The sequence below is a fragment of the Panthera tigris genome, chromosome A2, assembly GCF_018350195.1.
Source record: "Panthera tigris isolate Pti1 chromosome A2, P.tigris_Pti1_mat1.1, whole genome shotgun sequence".
Lineage (NCBI taxonomy): Eukaryota > Metazoa > Chordata > Mammalia > Carnivora > Felidae > Panthera > Panthera tigris.
Window position 1 is genome coordinate 54,404,784 of NC_056661.1, and position 15,629 is coordinate 54,420,412.

Sequence of the window (15,629 nt, forward strand, 5' to 3'; positions counted from 1 at the left end):
GTGTCCTATAACTGTTGAATACTGTACCTGGAAGTGAATAACAGAATGCTTGTAAGGGTATTGGGTGTTGACCCGCGTGATCGCATGGCTGACCTGTAGCTGCTGCCTTCTGCCCAGCTTCGCGGAGGGAGCGTCAGACTGCATGCCGCTAGCCCGGGAAGTGATCTAAATTCAAAGTCCCAACTACAGTTTCTGCTGAATGCCTATCAATGCCTCACACCATTGTAGAGTTGAGAAATCATAAAGTCCAATAACCGTTGTAAGTTGGGGACTGTCTATATATTGTCTGATGATCACTGGTCACTGTTAGCAGTTCTGCAGGTCATAATGGCTGTGTTTCTGGAGTCACCATGAAAATACTTAGACTTCTACTAGAAATGGTGTTAATGAAACCCTGTGCTGAGCTGCAGATGTAGCCATTATCCATTCTGTGTATGGAGTTCGTGACCTGATAACTCATTTTTGTAAATAGCCACTGTGCTTTTCCTTCCTTCATCTTTGAAGTGAGCCCTGGCAATGCCTTTTGCTGGTATCTTTCATCACCTGGCAGAGAAAGAATGTAGCAACCAGTTCCTTCCGTCTGCCTTGGTAAACTCATTGGCTTGTGTCCTGGAAGGCCTTGCTCCCTGCAAAAACATCCGGTAAAAAGTTTTGTTGTCACTTTCCTTCCTGCAAGATTTACTGCTTCTAAAGGAGGTCTGTAAATCAGGAAATTGATAACAGTAAAAACAAACAAAAAGCACTCTGCATATTTCTATATTAGAAAACTGTACGTATTATTTTTTTTAGTAAAAAAAATGTTTTAAGTAGGCGCCATAGCCAATATGGGGCTTGAACTCACAACCCTGAGAATAGGAGTTGCATGCTCTTACTCTTACTGACTGAGCCAGCCAGGTGCCCTGAAAACTATAGATTTTAAATGCCTCTCTATTGATAACAGTGTAATTTTTCTGTACCTTGAAAGCACCACTCACTTCTTTTTTGTTCTTAGAAATTACGACTTTGCATGGAGAAAGTTGACCAAAAAGCTCCTGAATACATCAGGATGGCAGCATCATTAAAGTAAGCTATTCCTCTGTTTTTCTAATTCAGTGATGACTGTTTTCTTGCCTTTAGGGCAGCCCCTCGGTAGCTGAAAATGAAAATCTTAACTCTGGCTGTGCTTTTCTTCTGTGAGCAACTGTGGAGAATCTTTGTCATATCTGTATAGTCCCATGTAGCCATGTTCAAGTGACTCCAGTCATTTTTCTTTTTAATTTTTTTTTAATGTTTATTTATTTTTGACAGAGACAGAGACAGAATGCGAGTGGGTTAGGGGCAGAGAGAGAGACGGAGACACAGAATCCGAAGCAGGCTCCAGGCTCTGAGCTGTCAGCACAGAGCCTGACGCGGGGCTCGAACTCACAAGCTGTGAGATCATGACCTGAGCTGAAGTCAGACACTCAACCGACTGAGCCACCCAGGCGCCCTGTGACCCCAGTCATTCTGATTGAGCAGGTTCATAGGCCCCACTGCTGAGTATAGCATCTGGAGGTGAGCAAGGACAGTATTCCTCATGCACCTGCCTAGCTAGATGCTACTTCAGGGTGGCATTGAGGTGTCAGGACTTAGAGCAAGCATTTCCTTTAGAGCAGGGATTGGCACATTTTAGCTAATGGGCCAAATCCAACCTGTCACCTCTTTCTTTTTTTTTAAATTAAGATATAATTCAGACACCAAAAAATTCACCCTTTTAATGTGTACAGTTCAGTGGTCTTTAATATATTTACCAAGTTGTACAACCATCATCACTGTCTTAATTCTAAATCATTTTCATCAGTCCAAGAAACCTCATACCCATTAGTAGTCACTGCTCATTTCTCCTCTCCCTGGCAGGCACTAGTCTGCTTTCTGTCTATGGATTTGCCTATTTTGGACATTTCATATAAACGGAATCATAAATATATATGATTTTTCATGTCTGGCTTCTTTCACATAGTGTAATGTTTGCAAGGTTCACTCCTGTGGTAGCACATGTTAGTGTTCCATCCCTTTTGTGTGAATGCATTTGTATGGATAGACCGCATTTTGTTTATCCATTAGTCCGTTGATGAGCATTTGGGTTTTTCCACTTCTGGCTGTGATGAGTAATGCTTCAGTGAATATTCGTGTATAAGTATAAGTCTTTTTGTGGACATATGATTTTATTTCTTTTGGGTATATACGTAGGTGTGGGGTTGCTGGGTCATGTGGTAACTCTAGGTTTTAAACTTTTTGAGGAACTGCCAGACTGTTTTCTTAAAATGACTGCGCCACTTTATATTTCTGCCAGCAGTGTATGAGGTTTCAGTTTCTCCATATTCTTGCCAACGCTTGTTATTGCCACTTGTTTTTATAAGTAAAATTTTATTGCCACGTAGCCATGCCCATTTGTTTGATTATAACTACAAACTACAGCAGAGTTGAACAGTTGTGACAGAGACTATCTGGCAAAGCTAAAAACGTTTATTATCTGGCCCTTTACAGAAGAAATATGCTGACATTTTCTTAGGAGCATTGCCTCTTCTGTAGGTTAGTGATATGTGAGCTGGAGTTTGAAGTGCTACCATTAGAATCGGATCCCCACAGTCTTTCCCCAACCTGCAGGGAAGAAAATTAGGGCATCCCGTGCTTTCGATTTGAGAATTATCTGCCTTTGTTTTTATTTACCCACTTACTGTGGCAATATGTTATAGTGTCCCCACAAGCAAAGCTTGGCTTTTCCTTCATGATGTCAGTGACTACGTTCTAAGTCTATCATGTGGGTCTCACATGAAAAGAAAATTAACCTTTTCATTTACAAGGTCCTTAAGGAATTTCTTGACTTATGAGTCTGTAAATGTCTGACTTACAAAATACGAATCGCTAAACCCAGTTGGTTTGTGGCAAAAAATATCCTTTCCCTTGCATGTCTCCCTGCCTCCGCTGTTGCTTCAGGGCTCTTCTTCCAGTCCCTGTTCCCTCCTCCAGTGTTTGCCAGCCCACAGGGAAGGAAAAGAGAGGTGGGAGGGAAACACAAAAGAAAGAAACCATTGCAGACCACCTCCATTTCCCCTAGTCCTAGCACCTGGATGTCTGTAGCCTCTGGCAGAAGACAGTGTCAGGGGAGGAAACCCTTGTTTCTCCAGCCCTCTCAGCCTCCACTGCGCCTTCTCTTCTATTTGCACCTTCTGTACCCCATTCTTCCTCTTTTCATTCCAAGAATGAAGAACGGCAGGAAAGGACACATTTTCGTTTCTACCTGCAGTTCACTGAGCAGTTTCGATCAGTGGAGCATATATCCTTCCTGTGAGTAGGTTGGGAGAAGCAGCTCCAGTCATTCTGGTATATAGCTCCCCTAAATGGAGACTCGTTGGCTTGGAGCACCTGCCTCATGCTCTCTTTCTCCCTGAAACTTACTGGAATGAACACCTTCCTCCCACCTGTGCCCATTGGTTTGAAATCATGACAGGATTATCTTCTTCCTGGATGCCAGCAGGGAGAGCTGTGTTCCTGGTGGTCTGAGCTGGCACTAAACTTTGTCTCATGATGTTGTTACCCATGGGGCTCCTGTCCCTGAGTCTGTTGTTTTTCTTGCTTTGTGCCTCAGACACGCTTGTGGGTTAATGGGCCTCCCCATCCAGCTGGGGAACTGCCATTGCTCAACGTGTTTCCAGACGTCTAACTCCTACTCCTTCTCCAAAGATTGGTTCTAAAGGGCTTTAGGTGAATTTTACTCCCTCATTCATTCGATGGATATTTATTGAACACTACCTATGTGCCAAGTGCTATTTTAGGTGCTGGGACTGTAGCAATGAACAGTGAAGACCGTGTCCACTGTTATAGAGCTTCATTATCATGGGAGCACAGGCCATAACCAAGTGAAAAAGTCATGAACAAGATAACTCCAGACGTGATAGGTGCTCTGTGGGAAACATGTTGGTTGGTGTGACTGAGACCTTGGGAGTGCTTTCAGATTTGGGCCAACCTTGTTATTTTCCACATGACTTGGAGATACCAAGACGAAGTGGATGCATTCTCAATTCTGGTCTGATGTTCTTTTTGCAAACTATGCAGTTTGAGATGATGAAACCACCTTATTGGATCCTCTAGTTACAGTGCACACGAAGATTTTTCCAGCTCAAACTTTCTCGTAGATGATAAACTAGGTCAGCGCCGCAGTCCTTTCTGTTTATTTCACTTAAATTGCTGCTGCCTCAGAAAGGGGGTTGAATGGCCATTGCTGAGGCTGCATTAATAGCTGCAAGGTCTTCTGAAGCGTTTCTGTTTTCAGTGGACATGGATGAAGCTTGGCCATGTGCTAGTTCCTGAGGATATAAAAATGAAAAGCCATCATTATTGCACTTGGATTTTGGGCCTGATGGGGGTGACAGACTTGTAAGTGAACAGTTCTAAGATCACATGATGACTGCTATTGTTCCTTGGAGTTAAGTGGAATTAAGCCACCTCTGGCCTTCTCTGAAGTCGCCTGCTCCACCCTGGGTACTGCTCCCTTCTTAATTTGGAGTCAAAGTGCTTTTCTCATGTAGGGAACAATTGTTCATGAGACCCAGGGGCATGGGGCAATTGATCTAATGCTGTGCTGGGTATTACTAGGTGTTGAACAGTGTCCCTGCGTAGTCTGAGTGAGAAAAGCCAGGTGCTTTTTCCTCTAATGTGGTGTAGCCAACTTATTTAGTAAACCACTTCGTATGTCTTACTAGGTATAATGAAATTGTTTAGGGAAAGTAGGCTAAAGTAGATTCATTTGCATTTATTTTGGTGACGAGTGTAAGAGCTAGTCCTTAGAGGCCTAGGCACAAATTTGTTCCTGTGGTATCTGCAGACTAAAAGAACAAAAACAGCTTCCACGTGATTAGCACTTATATTTAGAAGAGGAATGAGCCCTGCATTATATACAGAAGTCTGAGATAATACCGCTTGGAGAGAATTACCTGTGTCTACCTTTGTAAGGCCTTAAACCTTTAGAGCCCTTTTACACAATGCTCTCCAGTAAGCGTGATGAAACTTGGATTAAACATTTCTGTGATTTCTTCTTAGTGCTGGGGAGACCACCTACAGTCTGGAACATGCCAGTGACCTTCGAATAGAAGTGCAGAAAGTGTATGAGCTCATAGATGCTTTAAGGTAAGGTGATGTTTGACTTGCTGCCTTGAGTGGAGGAGATACAGTTTCAATGAGGGGGGTGGGTGGCTGGCAGGCCTGAGCTCACCCGGAGTCCTGGGGAGTATGTGTGAGGAGCCAGCCGAGGGTAGGCGCCAGCTGTGGCTCTCAACACGTCTCAGTAACTTGGTTAAGGCTTCTAATATTCCTTATTATTAAAGAAATAGGAACTGATTATTGACACCGTCTTTGTGCCAACCATTGGTTGTATCCACATCTCATGTATTGGACCAAAGTTACCCGGTGTGGTAAGGATTAATACGCTCATTTTGTAGGTGAGAAAATGCACCACAGCTGGCAAAGTGATGGAGCCAGGATAGGAAGCCAGATTCTTTCTGCTGGTCAACAGCTGCTTTTTAACCATGGACTTGCTGTTGGGGTTAAATCAGCCCTTTGAAGTGTAGAAAGTATAATGATTTAGAGGGAGAACTGAGATGAGGCAGCCTTGTCCATCTGTCTGTGCGGGACTGGCTATGTAATTTGCAGACCTAGTGCAAAATGACAATGCAAGTCCACAGTAGGGATTATTAGGAAGTTTAAGACTGTGACAGCAGAATATTAAACCAGGCCCTGGCTACTCCCTCATGAAGTTGGCCCTACATGTGTGGCCAGTCCCTTAATGGGTTAGTGTTGGTTGTTTACCCTGTGCTGTATTGGGGGCCTTGGGTACAACCACAGGGTAAGAAACGGGCTTTGCCTTAAAGGACACTTCGTGAAGTCTTTAACCTGTTTCCTCCACGGATGGTTCTGGCATGAAAGCCTGGCAACTCAGAGATTGCTCCCTTGTCTCTGGGGCTAGCAGTGCTTGTTACATTGATATGTTTGTTCCATTTCAGTAAGAAGATCCTAACCTTGGGCTTGAACCAGGACCCTCCACCACATCCAAACACTTTGCGGCTGCAGAGGATGATCAGATACTCAGCTACGCTTTTTGTGCAGGTAAAGCCATCTTGGGGTGATAGAAATGTCTCACTTGCCTCCCCTGCTTTTCTGCCTCTCAGAAGGCAGACCGTGCCAAAGGCTTATTTCCTATTTGTACACTTATTATTTTTTAAAATTATAAATACAGTCATGTCACACTTAGAGAAAAATCTGGACTACAAAGAAGGGTAGAAACTTCTTAATTCTATGTCCCCAGGACCATGACATGTCATTCTGGCATATTTTCCTTTTTTTTCATTTGTATTTGTTATATAAACACTTATGATTAGTACATATTTGCAAATTTATGTTTTCTCTTTTTAACACTGAATTTTGTATCATAAACACTTTTTACTTAGTCTTTGTTTAAACAGCTGTCACTTGAATGGCTACAGAATATGACTTTGCATGCACCATCCTTTACTCACCTCCTTTCACCGGGTATCTGATAGATTCCCGTGTTTTGCTTGTATGAATACTGCCTGACAGACATACTTATACATGCCATTTCTTCCTCAGGATGAGCTCCTAAGGGACTCTTCCTGGGCCATTGCTTAGGAGGAGACAGCTAATTGTTCACAGACTGACTAACCCTGGGAGGTTAGAGCGGAATTGTTTCTGCCTCAGCACACCTCTTGGGAGAGCCACAGTGAACCACCTCTGGGGCTGCATGACAGGGTGATCTAGTAGAGCCCTGTTGGCTTAGTTTTCCAACACTGTATTGCAGAGAAGTGGGCCCTTTGTCCTTTTTTTTTTTTTTTTTTTTTAACGTTTATTTATTTTTGAAAGACAGAGACAGAGCGTGAGGAGGGGAGGGACAGAGAGAGAGAGAGAGGGAGACACAGAATCCAAAGCAGGCTCCAGGCTCGGAGCTGTCATCACAGAGCCCGACACGGGGCTGAAACTCACAAACCACAAGATCCTGACCTGAGCCGAAGTTGGACATTTAACTGACTGAGCCATCCAGGCGCCCAGGCCCCTTGTCCTTTTGATTAGTGGTGTATTCAGCAGTCATGCGGTGAGTGCCTACTGTGTACCAGGCAGTGTTCTAGGTGCTGGGTCTCCTGCCATGAAAAAAGACACCCCTGTTCTTGTAAAATTTACTTTCTAGATGGGGATAGACCAGAAGTAACTAAAATATATAGCTTAGAAGATAGTGAAAAGTGCTGTGGAGAAACATAGAGCAGGGAAGGGGTAGCGGGCGTGCATGGGGCTCAGATGGAGGCTTACAAACAGACTTCATTAGGCTGATGTTCTTCCTAAAAGGATTAAAACATAAAATTGTATGTGGCTTCCTACAGGAAAAGTTGCTTGGTTTGATGTCACTGCCAACCAGAGAACAGTTTGAGGAACTGAAAAAGAAAAGGAAGCAGGAAATGGAGAGGAAGAGGATCCTGGAGAGACAGGCAAGTGAAATGCTGCTGGCAGCCTCTTGGGCACAGAGGCTGCCCCAGGCTTCCAAGGGGTCCTCTGTGAGGTCGTGGTAAACCAGAACTTCTCATGCTCTCCGGTTTGCATCTCTCTTCTGTTCTTTTCCGGCCTCTCCTCTGTAGACACCAGAATAGTTGTTTTTCTCCCCAGGTCAGTCCTATATTTCTTCAGAGATTCTGCTGATTTTCTCCCATCCAGAATACCATGGAGGCTGCCACTTCTCCCTGTAGCACAGATTTCAGGGGACCCAGACCTCAGGGAGCTCCTTGTAGAACGCTTTGGAAGATGCAACATTAAACAGAATAATGTGTACATTTAATATTGGGTGAGATTCTAGTGTAGACGAGTGATACTAGACCTCACAGGTTTAAGACCAGCATGTGGCCAGTGAATAATCTAATACAGAGAAAATCTTATCCCTTAACTTACTATTATTTATGAATTTATTTTTGAAAGCCAGGCCATGTGCCTCCTCTCCCCTAAAGCACACAAAGCATGATCTGACTTAGCAGTTGGATCCCTGAGTCCTGAGGTGGGCAGTTGGAGTCTCATCAGCACAGGGGCGGTGGGACCATAGGGGCGGCTGATGGTATGGCTGCTGTCGGCCTGGTGACTGTGTTTCTTCCCTTCGGCTTTGGTGTCTCCCCAGGCTGCCCTGGAATCCCAGCGAAGGCTTAAGGAACGGCGGAGTGACCTGGCACCTCGTACGGCTAATGGGGAGGTGGCGTCCCTTCGAGGGGGACCTGCCCCCCTGAGAAAGGCTGAGGGCTGGCTCCCGCTGTCTGGAGGTCAGGGGCAGAGCGAAGACTCAGACCCCCTCCTCCAGCAGATCCACAACATCACATCATTCATCAGGCAGGCCAGGGCCGCCGGGCGGGCAGACGAGGTGCGCACGCTGCAGGAGAATCTGCGGCAGCTGCAGGACGAGTACGACCAGCAGCAGACAGAGAAGGCCATCGAGCTGTCCCGGAGGCAGGCCGAGGAGGAGGACCTGCAGCGCGAACAGCTGCAGATGCTGCGTGAGCGGGAGTGGGAACGAGAGCGGGAGCAGTTCCAGGCCGCGTCCCTACACACACGGACTCGGTCCCTGGACTTCCGAGAAATCCGGCCTTTCCAGCTGGAGCCTGGCAGGGAGCCTCGCAACCACCTTGCTTATGCTTTGGATCTAGGCTCTTCCCCAGTTCAGAGCAGTGCAGCTCAGAAGACTCCGTCGCCTGTCTCAGCTCTCGAGCCGGTCAGAGTGTGGTCTGGGCCCCCAGCCATTGGCCAGGAACCCCTCCCCCAGAGCACCGTGTCACAGCAGAGTGAGCTGGCCTCTCTAAACCCCTTCGAGGAGGAAGACCCCTCCAGCCCCACAGCAGACAGCACTACCAGCCCTCCGGCTGCAGAGCCTGCCTCTGGCCCTTCAGCCTGCATCCTCAAAGAATACAATCCTTTTGAGGAAGAAGAGGAGGAGGCCGTAGCAGGGAATCCCTTCACTAACCCAGACAGTCCAGCGCCCAACCCCTTCGATGAGGAAGATGAGTATCCCTGCCCGAGGCCCTCAAGCCCTCCTGTTCCTGGCAACCCATTTGAGGAAGCCACCTGTACCAACCCCTTTGAGATGGACAGTGACAGTGGGCCAGAGGGCGAGGAGCCCATAGAGGAGGAGCTCCTTCTCCAGCAGATTGATAACATCAAGGCGTACATTTTTGATGCCAAGCAGTGTGGCCGCCTGGATGAGGTGGAGTTGCTGACAGAGAACCTGAGGGAGTTGAAGCGCACCCTGGCTAAACAGAAGGGGGGCACTGACTGACCCCACTGACCGTGGGCAGGGCATCTTTGGGCCCAGGGCCTGGCAGGAGCCTGTGGAGCAGGGCAGGGCTGGTGGGCTCGGCGGGCAAGAGGGAAGGGGGAAGGGTAACATCTAAGGTGTGCACACAGGTTAGGGCAGGGAATCTGCTGTTTCGTGCTGTGCACTTGGAGGTTTTTCCACTACAGTTGAATATTAGTAAAGTGGGAACCAGAACAGGAAGAATCAGCATTCATTTGCTGTATTTCCTGGGTTGGTTTTTTGTTATTTGTTTTTTGAATTGGGTTTTCCCTTTAGAAGGGATTTTAAATTTTCATTACCGACTATAACTAAATGCAGTTCTGCTGGGCAGTCTTCGTGAGTCCCTGTGCTCCTGCCTAGTCTTTGGTCCTTATGCAGTATTATAGGGAAGCCTTAAATAGGGCACTTTGTTCAGCCAAGACAGACAAGGTGGATTCATTTAAACCTTTCTTTGGTCAGACAGAAGAAGTCTGTCCCCATTAGGCTTCTTTCACCTGGGGCTTCCTCTGCCCTGCTGGGCACATCCCAACCCATGCAGTAGAAGGGGAGAGGTGCTGCATGAAGGCAATAGTTTAGACCCAGGAGAGCCCAGGGTCTAAACTATTAGAGGGGTGGCAGGGGGTGATGTTTCACCAGGGCGTTTCCATTCAATTTAAGTCCTTGGTTGTCTCTTTCAGGAAGTTAAACTTCCAGTCCCGGCTATCACTGGGTCTGACCGTGGGCTGTTCAGAAGATGGGAGCGGTTAACTTTTTGGTTGATGGAGGCAGTAGTCTTTGGGAGAAGAGTGTCTACCCAAATGTTACTCTGTTGGAACTGAATAACTGATGGTATAATTGTCCCAGAGAAACCTCCCTCTAGAGCTTTGGTGAAATTATTCTGGCCTGGGCTTTTTCAGAGGGCCCAGTCTGTAATTTAGGATTGTAATCAGGAAGCTTTTGTGGGACATTGCCAGGACAGTGGAAGCTTCCTTGAGTCAGAAGATAAAATAATTTTCAGGGCAAGTTGATCAGCCTTCTTCCTTTTTGGGTCATCCTGTCCTGATCTGGGCATCAGGGAGGTATTTTCCTACCAATGTTTAGTATTAAGAAGTGGAAATGTTTGAAGAGGCACAAGCCAGGATCATTCTGGTAGCACCACAGTACTTGAATTCTTCATCAAGTAAGGGCAAAAAGGGAAATTGTTACTTTAGCTCTGGTGCTTTGGTTTACAGGAATGTAATCCTTACCTGACGTCTGACATCATGATACCCAAGTGTGCTCAGCTCTAGGTAGAGTTCCTGCAATTAGGCTTGTTGATTAATGAACAATAACTGACCACTAGTCACTTTATATCCCTTAACTAACTCTGGGTCATATTCTCACTGGTTACAGGTGTGAGAGCTGAGATTCCTTTTGTTACCTTCTGGGAAGACCCCTGCTGGTCTTGAGAATGTTTGAAAAACATTGTGGTTTAAAGGTGATCTGTATTTGTGTTGACACTAGTCGCATTTCTTTAGCATCTGTTGGATTTTTGGGCTGAGTGAAAAGATCCTGTATAGGGGTGTGGGAATGGGAAGTGTGGAGGACACTGTTCTGTTTGCAAACAAAGGAATATGAGTGGATTGCTAATGTCAACCAGTTACCAGCCTTGCTGATTGTGGTGGGGGTTGGGAAGTTGGCAACCAGGTCTGTAAGATGTTGCCTGGTACAGGCACCTTTCTTCCTTCTCCTGCCCTTCCCGCTGTTATTATGGAGGGTTTCACAGATGGTTGGCATGCTCCCTGCTGCTCAGTCTGTCATTGCTCTCTGATTGAAGAGGAGGATACTCTCTGCACCAAAAAGCAGGTAGTTCCAGAAGCTAAATGCTGCTTTCCGTCATAATTACTTTTCTTATGAAAATATATCTCATAATTAGCTGGTGATTTCACTTCAGACTAGTTTACTGAACATACCCTTTTCCTGAAGTCAACCCAGGTAGCAATCTGTAAGTAACTAAGAGCATTAAGAACCACACATTTAAAAAGTTAAACTTAAAAACAAAACAAAACACTGAATATACTAAACCAAACTAAAACCTTCTGATGTGATTGAATTCTTCCATGGGTATATTCTTCCATTTAATTCTTCTATGGCTATATTCTATATAATCATAGACCTGACAGGAATTAGAATTCTCTATACCTAACATTTCCCAGAATTCACACAGGCACAAAGTTGGCTTTATAGAGATGAGTTATCATCAGGGTAAAGATGGCCTATGGATTGCAACCACAGCTTCAAGTTCTTACCTCATGTGAATATTTTACTCTTCCCGCAGTCTTTCAAGGCAAACCACTCCATCTCATGAGAAGATGAGCAAGTTCTTTTTTTTTTTTTTTTTCTTAATTATTCTTTTTAGTAATCTCTACATCCAACATGGGGCTTGAACTCATGACCCCGAGATCAAGAGTCCCAAGCTCCTCCGACTAAGCCAGCCAGGCACCCCAAAAGTGAGCAAGTTCTTGATGAGGTGTTGGCAGATCTCCTCAGACAAAGATCATGTATGGAAGAGACTTTGGGGATTCAGATATCACATGAAGTTGGCCTTTGTTTTCATACCTTGTTTGTATTTTTCCATGTCTAATACACTAAGGACATTTACTAATAGACTTGCAGCTCAATGTGTCTTTGCTGTTCAGATACTAAAGTGTACTTCTGAGTCATCATGAGCCAGGTGGTAGGTTGGACATTGGCATAATTAGATGATGGTACTCAAAGGGAGAAGCTGGTCTCTTTACCAGGCCACAGAATGTGGTAGCAGATTGTATGGGTCATTTGATGGTGACAGCTTGAGGGTCATTGGTTTGCATGCACTACTCTGGGGCCTTGTATTGGAATCTTTTTTTAAAAAATAAAATAACAGATGTTAGTGGTTGGGTGTATGTGTGTGTATGTCCACATGTGTTGCAAGTAAGAATTACCAGGTAAGATCTCTGCCCTCACCCCTTTCTAGATGACCATCTGAGTGTCAAAAGATACTGGACAGAAGGTCACTGGGCTCTAAATGGGATAAATGTGGGTTCCACTTCTGTCCTTAACCCTGGTTATTCCTGCAATGTTGATTAAATGAGCTGTTTCACGCAAGAATAGTGCCAGACCCTTTACAATCCATCAACCTCATTTCATGCTAGAAGAAACTGAGGCTCAGAGAGGTTGAGGAGCTTAATGGTTGCCTTTCGTGCCATGCAGTTTGCTACCTTTTCACATACCCCAGCAGCAGGCCTGTGAGGTAGTTCCTCAGATATTCATCTGGCAGAGGAACAGATGAATTAAGAGAGGTTAGCCTGGCAGGGGACCACACAGCCAGTCAGTGGTAGAATGAGGATTTAAAGCTTGGGCTGCCTGACTCACTTTGCCCTAAGTAGCAAGAACAGTTCCATCTGGGTCAGGCACAGTGGGAGTGCCCAAGCACTGTGGCCTATGTATATGGACACTCCCGTTTCTAATGTGGGATGGGATACTGCATCCTTGGGGAGTGCCTTCTGTGGACTTTAAGGTCAAAAGCTCTTCTGCCTAAAACTCTTCAGTTTAGCACGGTTTTTTAAATACTTCAGGAAGGGGAAAACAATACCTTCAGAAAGACTTCTGGTTTCAGCTCAGGCATACAAGGATTTTGAAAGTTGTCACTCCTGTCCTTACCACAAGAGAAAGCTGGACAAACTGAAAATCAACGACTCTTTGGACCCACCAGAGAACCGAGTGTGGGGTAAACTGCTGCTTCAAAACCTGGAGAGTCGTAGCAGACACCTGCTCACCTGGAGCAGAAGCCACTGGAACCTGGTAGGAACATTGGTGGAATGTGGGAGGCTGAGCACAGACTAGCATGGGAGTGAGGAACTCCTAGGGGCCACAGCTGAAGGGACACCACACACCTTTATGGTTTTATCTCCGGGAATGCCACCTGTGGCATTAATTGCTGAGAAAGATCCCCTGGTGGCTCTGATGGGAAGGGGATGAGTAATCTTTGTAAAATAAACTCTGAGCATTCCCCAGGGGAAAATACTGTACCAGAGTCTGATCCTACTCTGGGAAGGGCAGGTTTCTCCCACTCCCACACCCTCTGGCCTTTCCATCTCATCTAAGTGGGGGGAGGGTAAAAGAAAACTTGTTTATACATTCTGCTACTCACACATGCTAAATGTGTGTTTTTCCCCACACTGACCAGTTCTTGACACCGGCTGGATGTCCTACAAATTCAATTTTGTTCTGACATAATTCATCTGGAGTTAGCTAAGGGCTTAGCCCCACAAGACTGCACACCCCCCCACCCCCCACTTTAGATGCCAATCACAAGTGTAAGCATCTGGTGCTTCTGACCGATGGCCTATAAGTTAGGGTTCCCACAAGCCTCTCGTTGAGTCTGATAATTTGCTATAACGGCTCACTGGATTATTGGCTAATTATAAAAGAATACAATTTAGGAACAACCAGAGAGAAGAGATGCATAGGGCAAGATATGGAATAAGGGGCAGAGAGCTTCCATGACCTCTGTAGGCACACCACTCTCCCTGCACCATCACTGATGCGTTCACCCTCCCAGAAGCTCTCCCAACTCCTTTGGTTAGGGTATGTTTTAATGGAGGCTTCATTACATAGGCATGATTGATTAAAGTTATTGTCATTAGTAATTAACTCAACCTCCAGCCCCTCTCCCAGAGGTTAGAGGTTAGGGGTCTGGGGCTGAAAGTTCCAACTAATTATCTGTGGCAACCAGCCCTCTATCCTTAGGGGCTTTCCAAAAGCTTATGTCATCTGCATAAACTGGTACAGTTAAAAGGAACTTGTTACGATAACAAAAGATGCTCCTTTCACCTTTATCTCTCCAGAGCTATTTCAGGAACAGGGACAAAACCCAGATACGACAAAAGATGCACCTATATTATCATTAAGGAAATTACAAGAGTTTCAGGAACTCTGGCCAGGAGTCAGGAACAAAGACCAAGTTTATATATTTCTTATTGTATTATAACATCACAGAGTGGGATTAAGAAACACTTATGAAGGTCACAGCCCGAGGACACAGGCCCACTAAAATGCTGAGATTTCATCAAATGACTAATAGAATGCTTCCCTTCTCTCACACCTTACCAACAGGGCTCCAGTGTAACTGTGGACTACAGCTGGAAGAGCTTCAAGACACACACTCTGAGGAGTAACATCTAGGGAATAGCTAAGTCAAGAGGTGGGACAAAAAGACACTAAAGGGTTTTCAAGCCTCTGGACCTACAGGAAACATTAAACACAACTAGCTAGATTAACATAAACCCTCATTCCAGAGGCTCATTTACCTCAGTTCCTACTAGCCAATACAGCCAATGTCATCTGGCCTTCAACAAAAAATTAGAAGCATGCTAAAGGGTAAGGAAAAAAACACAGTTTGATGAGACACAGCAAGCATCAGAACCAGACAGACTTCTGTGACACAGGTGTTGGAGTTATCAGACAGGAAACTTAAAATAACTTATTAATATGTTAAGTCTAAGGGTAAAAATACATAGTATGCAAGACTATATGGGTAATGTAAGCAGAGATAAAACTCTAAGAAATAGTCAATAGCAAATGTTAGAAATCAAAAATGCTAACAAATGAAGAATGCCTTTAATGGGCTCATCAGTGGAGTGCAAAGAATCAATGAGCTTGAAGATATGTCAGTAGAAACCACACTAACTGCAATGACAAGAGAAAAAGAAAGAATGAAAAACAAACCCAGAAAAAAATATCCAAAAACAATGTGTCAATTTCAAAAGATATATGTAATTGGAACAGCAGAAGAAAAAAAAGAGTGAAGAAGACATATTTGAGGTAATGGCTGAGAACTTCCCAAAATTCATGGCAGATCCAAGAAGTTCAGAGTAGGATAAATATCAAGTAGGATAAATATAAAATATCTATATCTAGGTATCTAGGTATATTTTATTCGGCTGCATAAACCAAAGAGAAAATCTTGAAAGAAGTAAGAAGAAAAAATTATTTTAAAGAGAAAACAAAGAATTATAGCTGATTACTCCTCAGAAACATGCAAGAAGAGAGTGGAGTGAAATATTTAAAGTCTTGAAAGAAAACCCCACAAACCTAGAATTCTATATCTAGCAAAATTATCCTTCTAATGTGAAGGAGAAGTAAAAACTTTATAAGATCAGGAAGTGTACTTGAGAGATGCATCTCGGGGCACCAGGGTGGCTCATTCTGTTAGCATCAGACTCTTGATTTCAGCTCAGGTGGTGATCTCACGGTTGTGAGATTGAGCCTGGAGCTGGGCTCTGTG

At 44.8% G+C, this 15,629-nt stretch overlaps 1 protein-coding gene across 7 annotated transcripts in view; it reads left to right on the plus strand.

The window, feature by feature from the left end:
* Window positions 1-15,586, plus strand: part of RBSN (rabenosyn, RAB effector) — a 30,525-nt gene extending 14,939 nt beyond the window's left edge. For 6 of the 7 annotated variants that reach the window (XM_042979560.1, XM_042979559.1, XM_042979564.1 and 3 more), the window contains 5 exons: window positions 992-1,062; window positions 5,059-5,145; window positions 6,018-6,120; window positions 7,404-7,508; window positions 8,183-15,586. In XM_042979560.1, the coding sequence (XP_042835494.1) occupies window positions 992-1,062; window positions 5,059-5,145; window positions 6,018-6,120; window positions 7,404-7,508; window positions 8,183-9,328 (1,512 nt within the window). In that variant the 3' untranslated portion in view covers window positions 9,329-15,586. The remainder of the gene's footprint in view (window positions 1-991; window positions 1,063-5,058; window positions 5,146-6,017; window positions 6,121-7,403; window positions 7,509-8,182) is intronic. The other variant, XR_006214973.1, reaches the window with a different exon arrangement.
* Window positions 15,587-15,629: the final 43 nt, after the last annotated feature.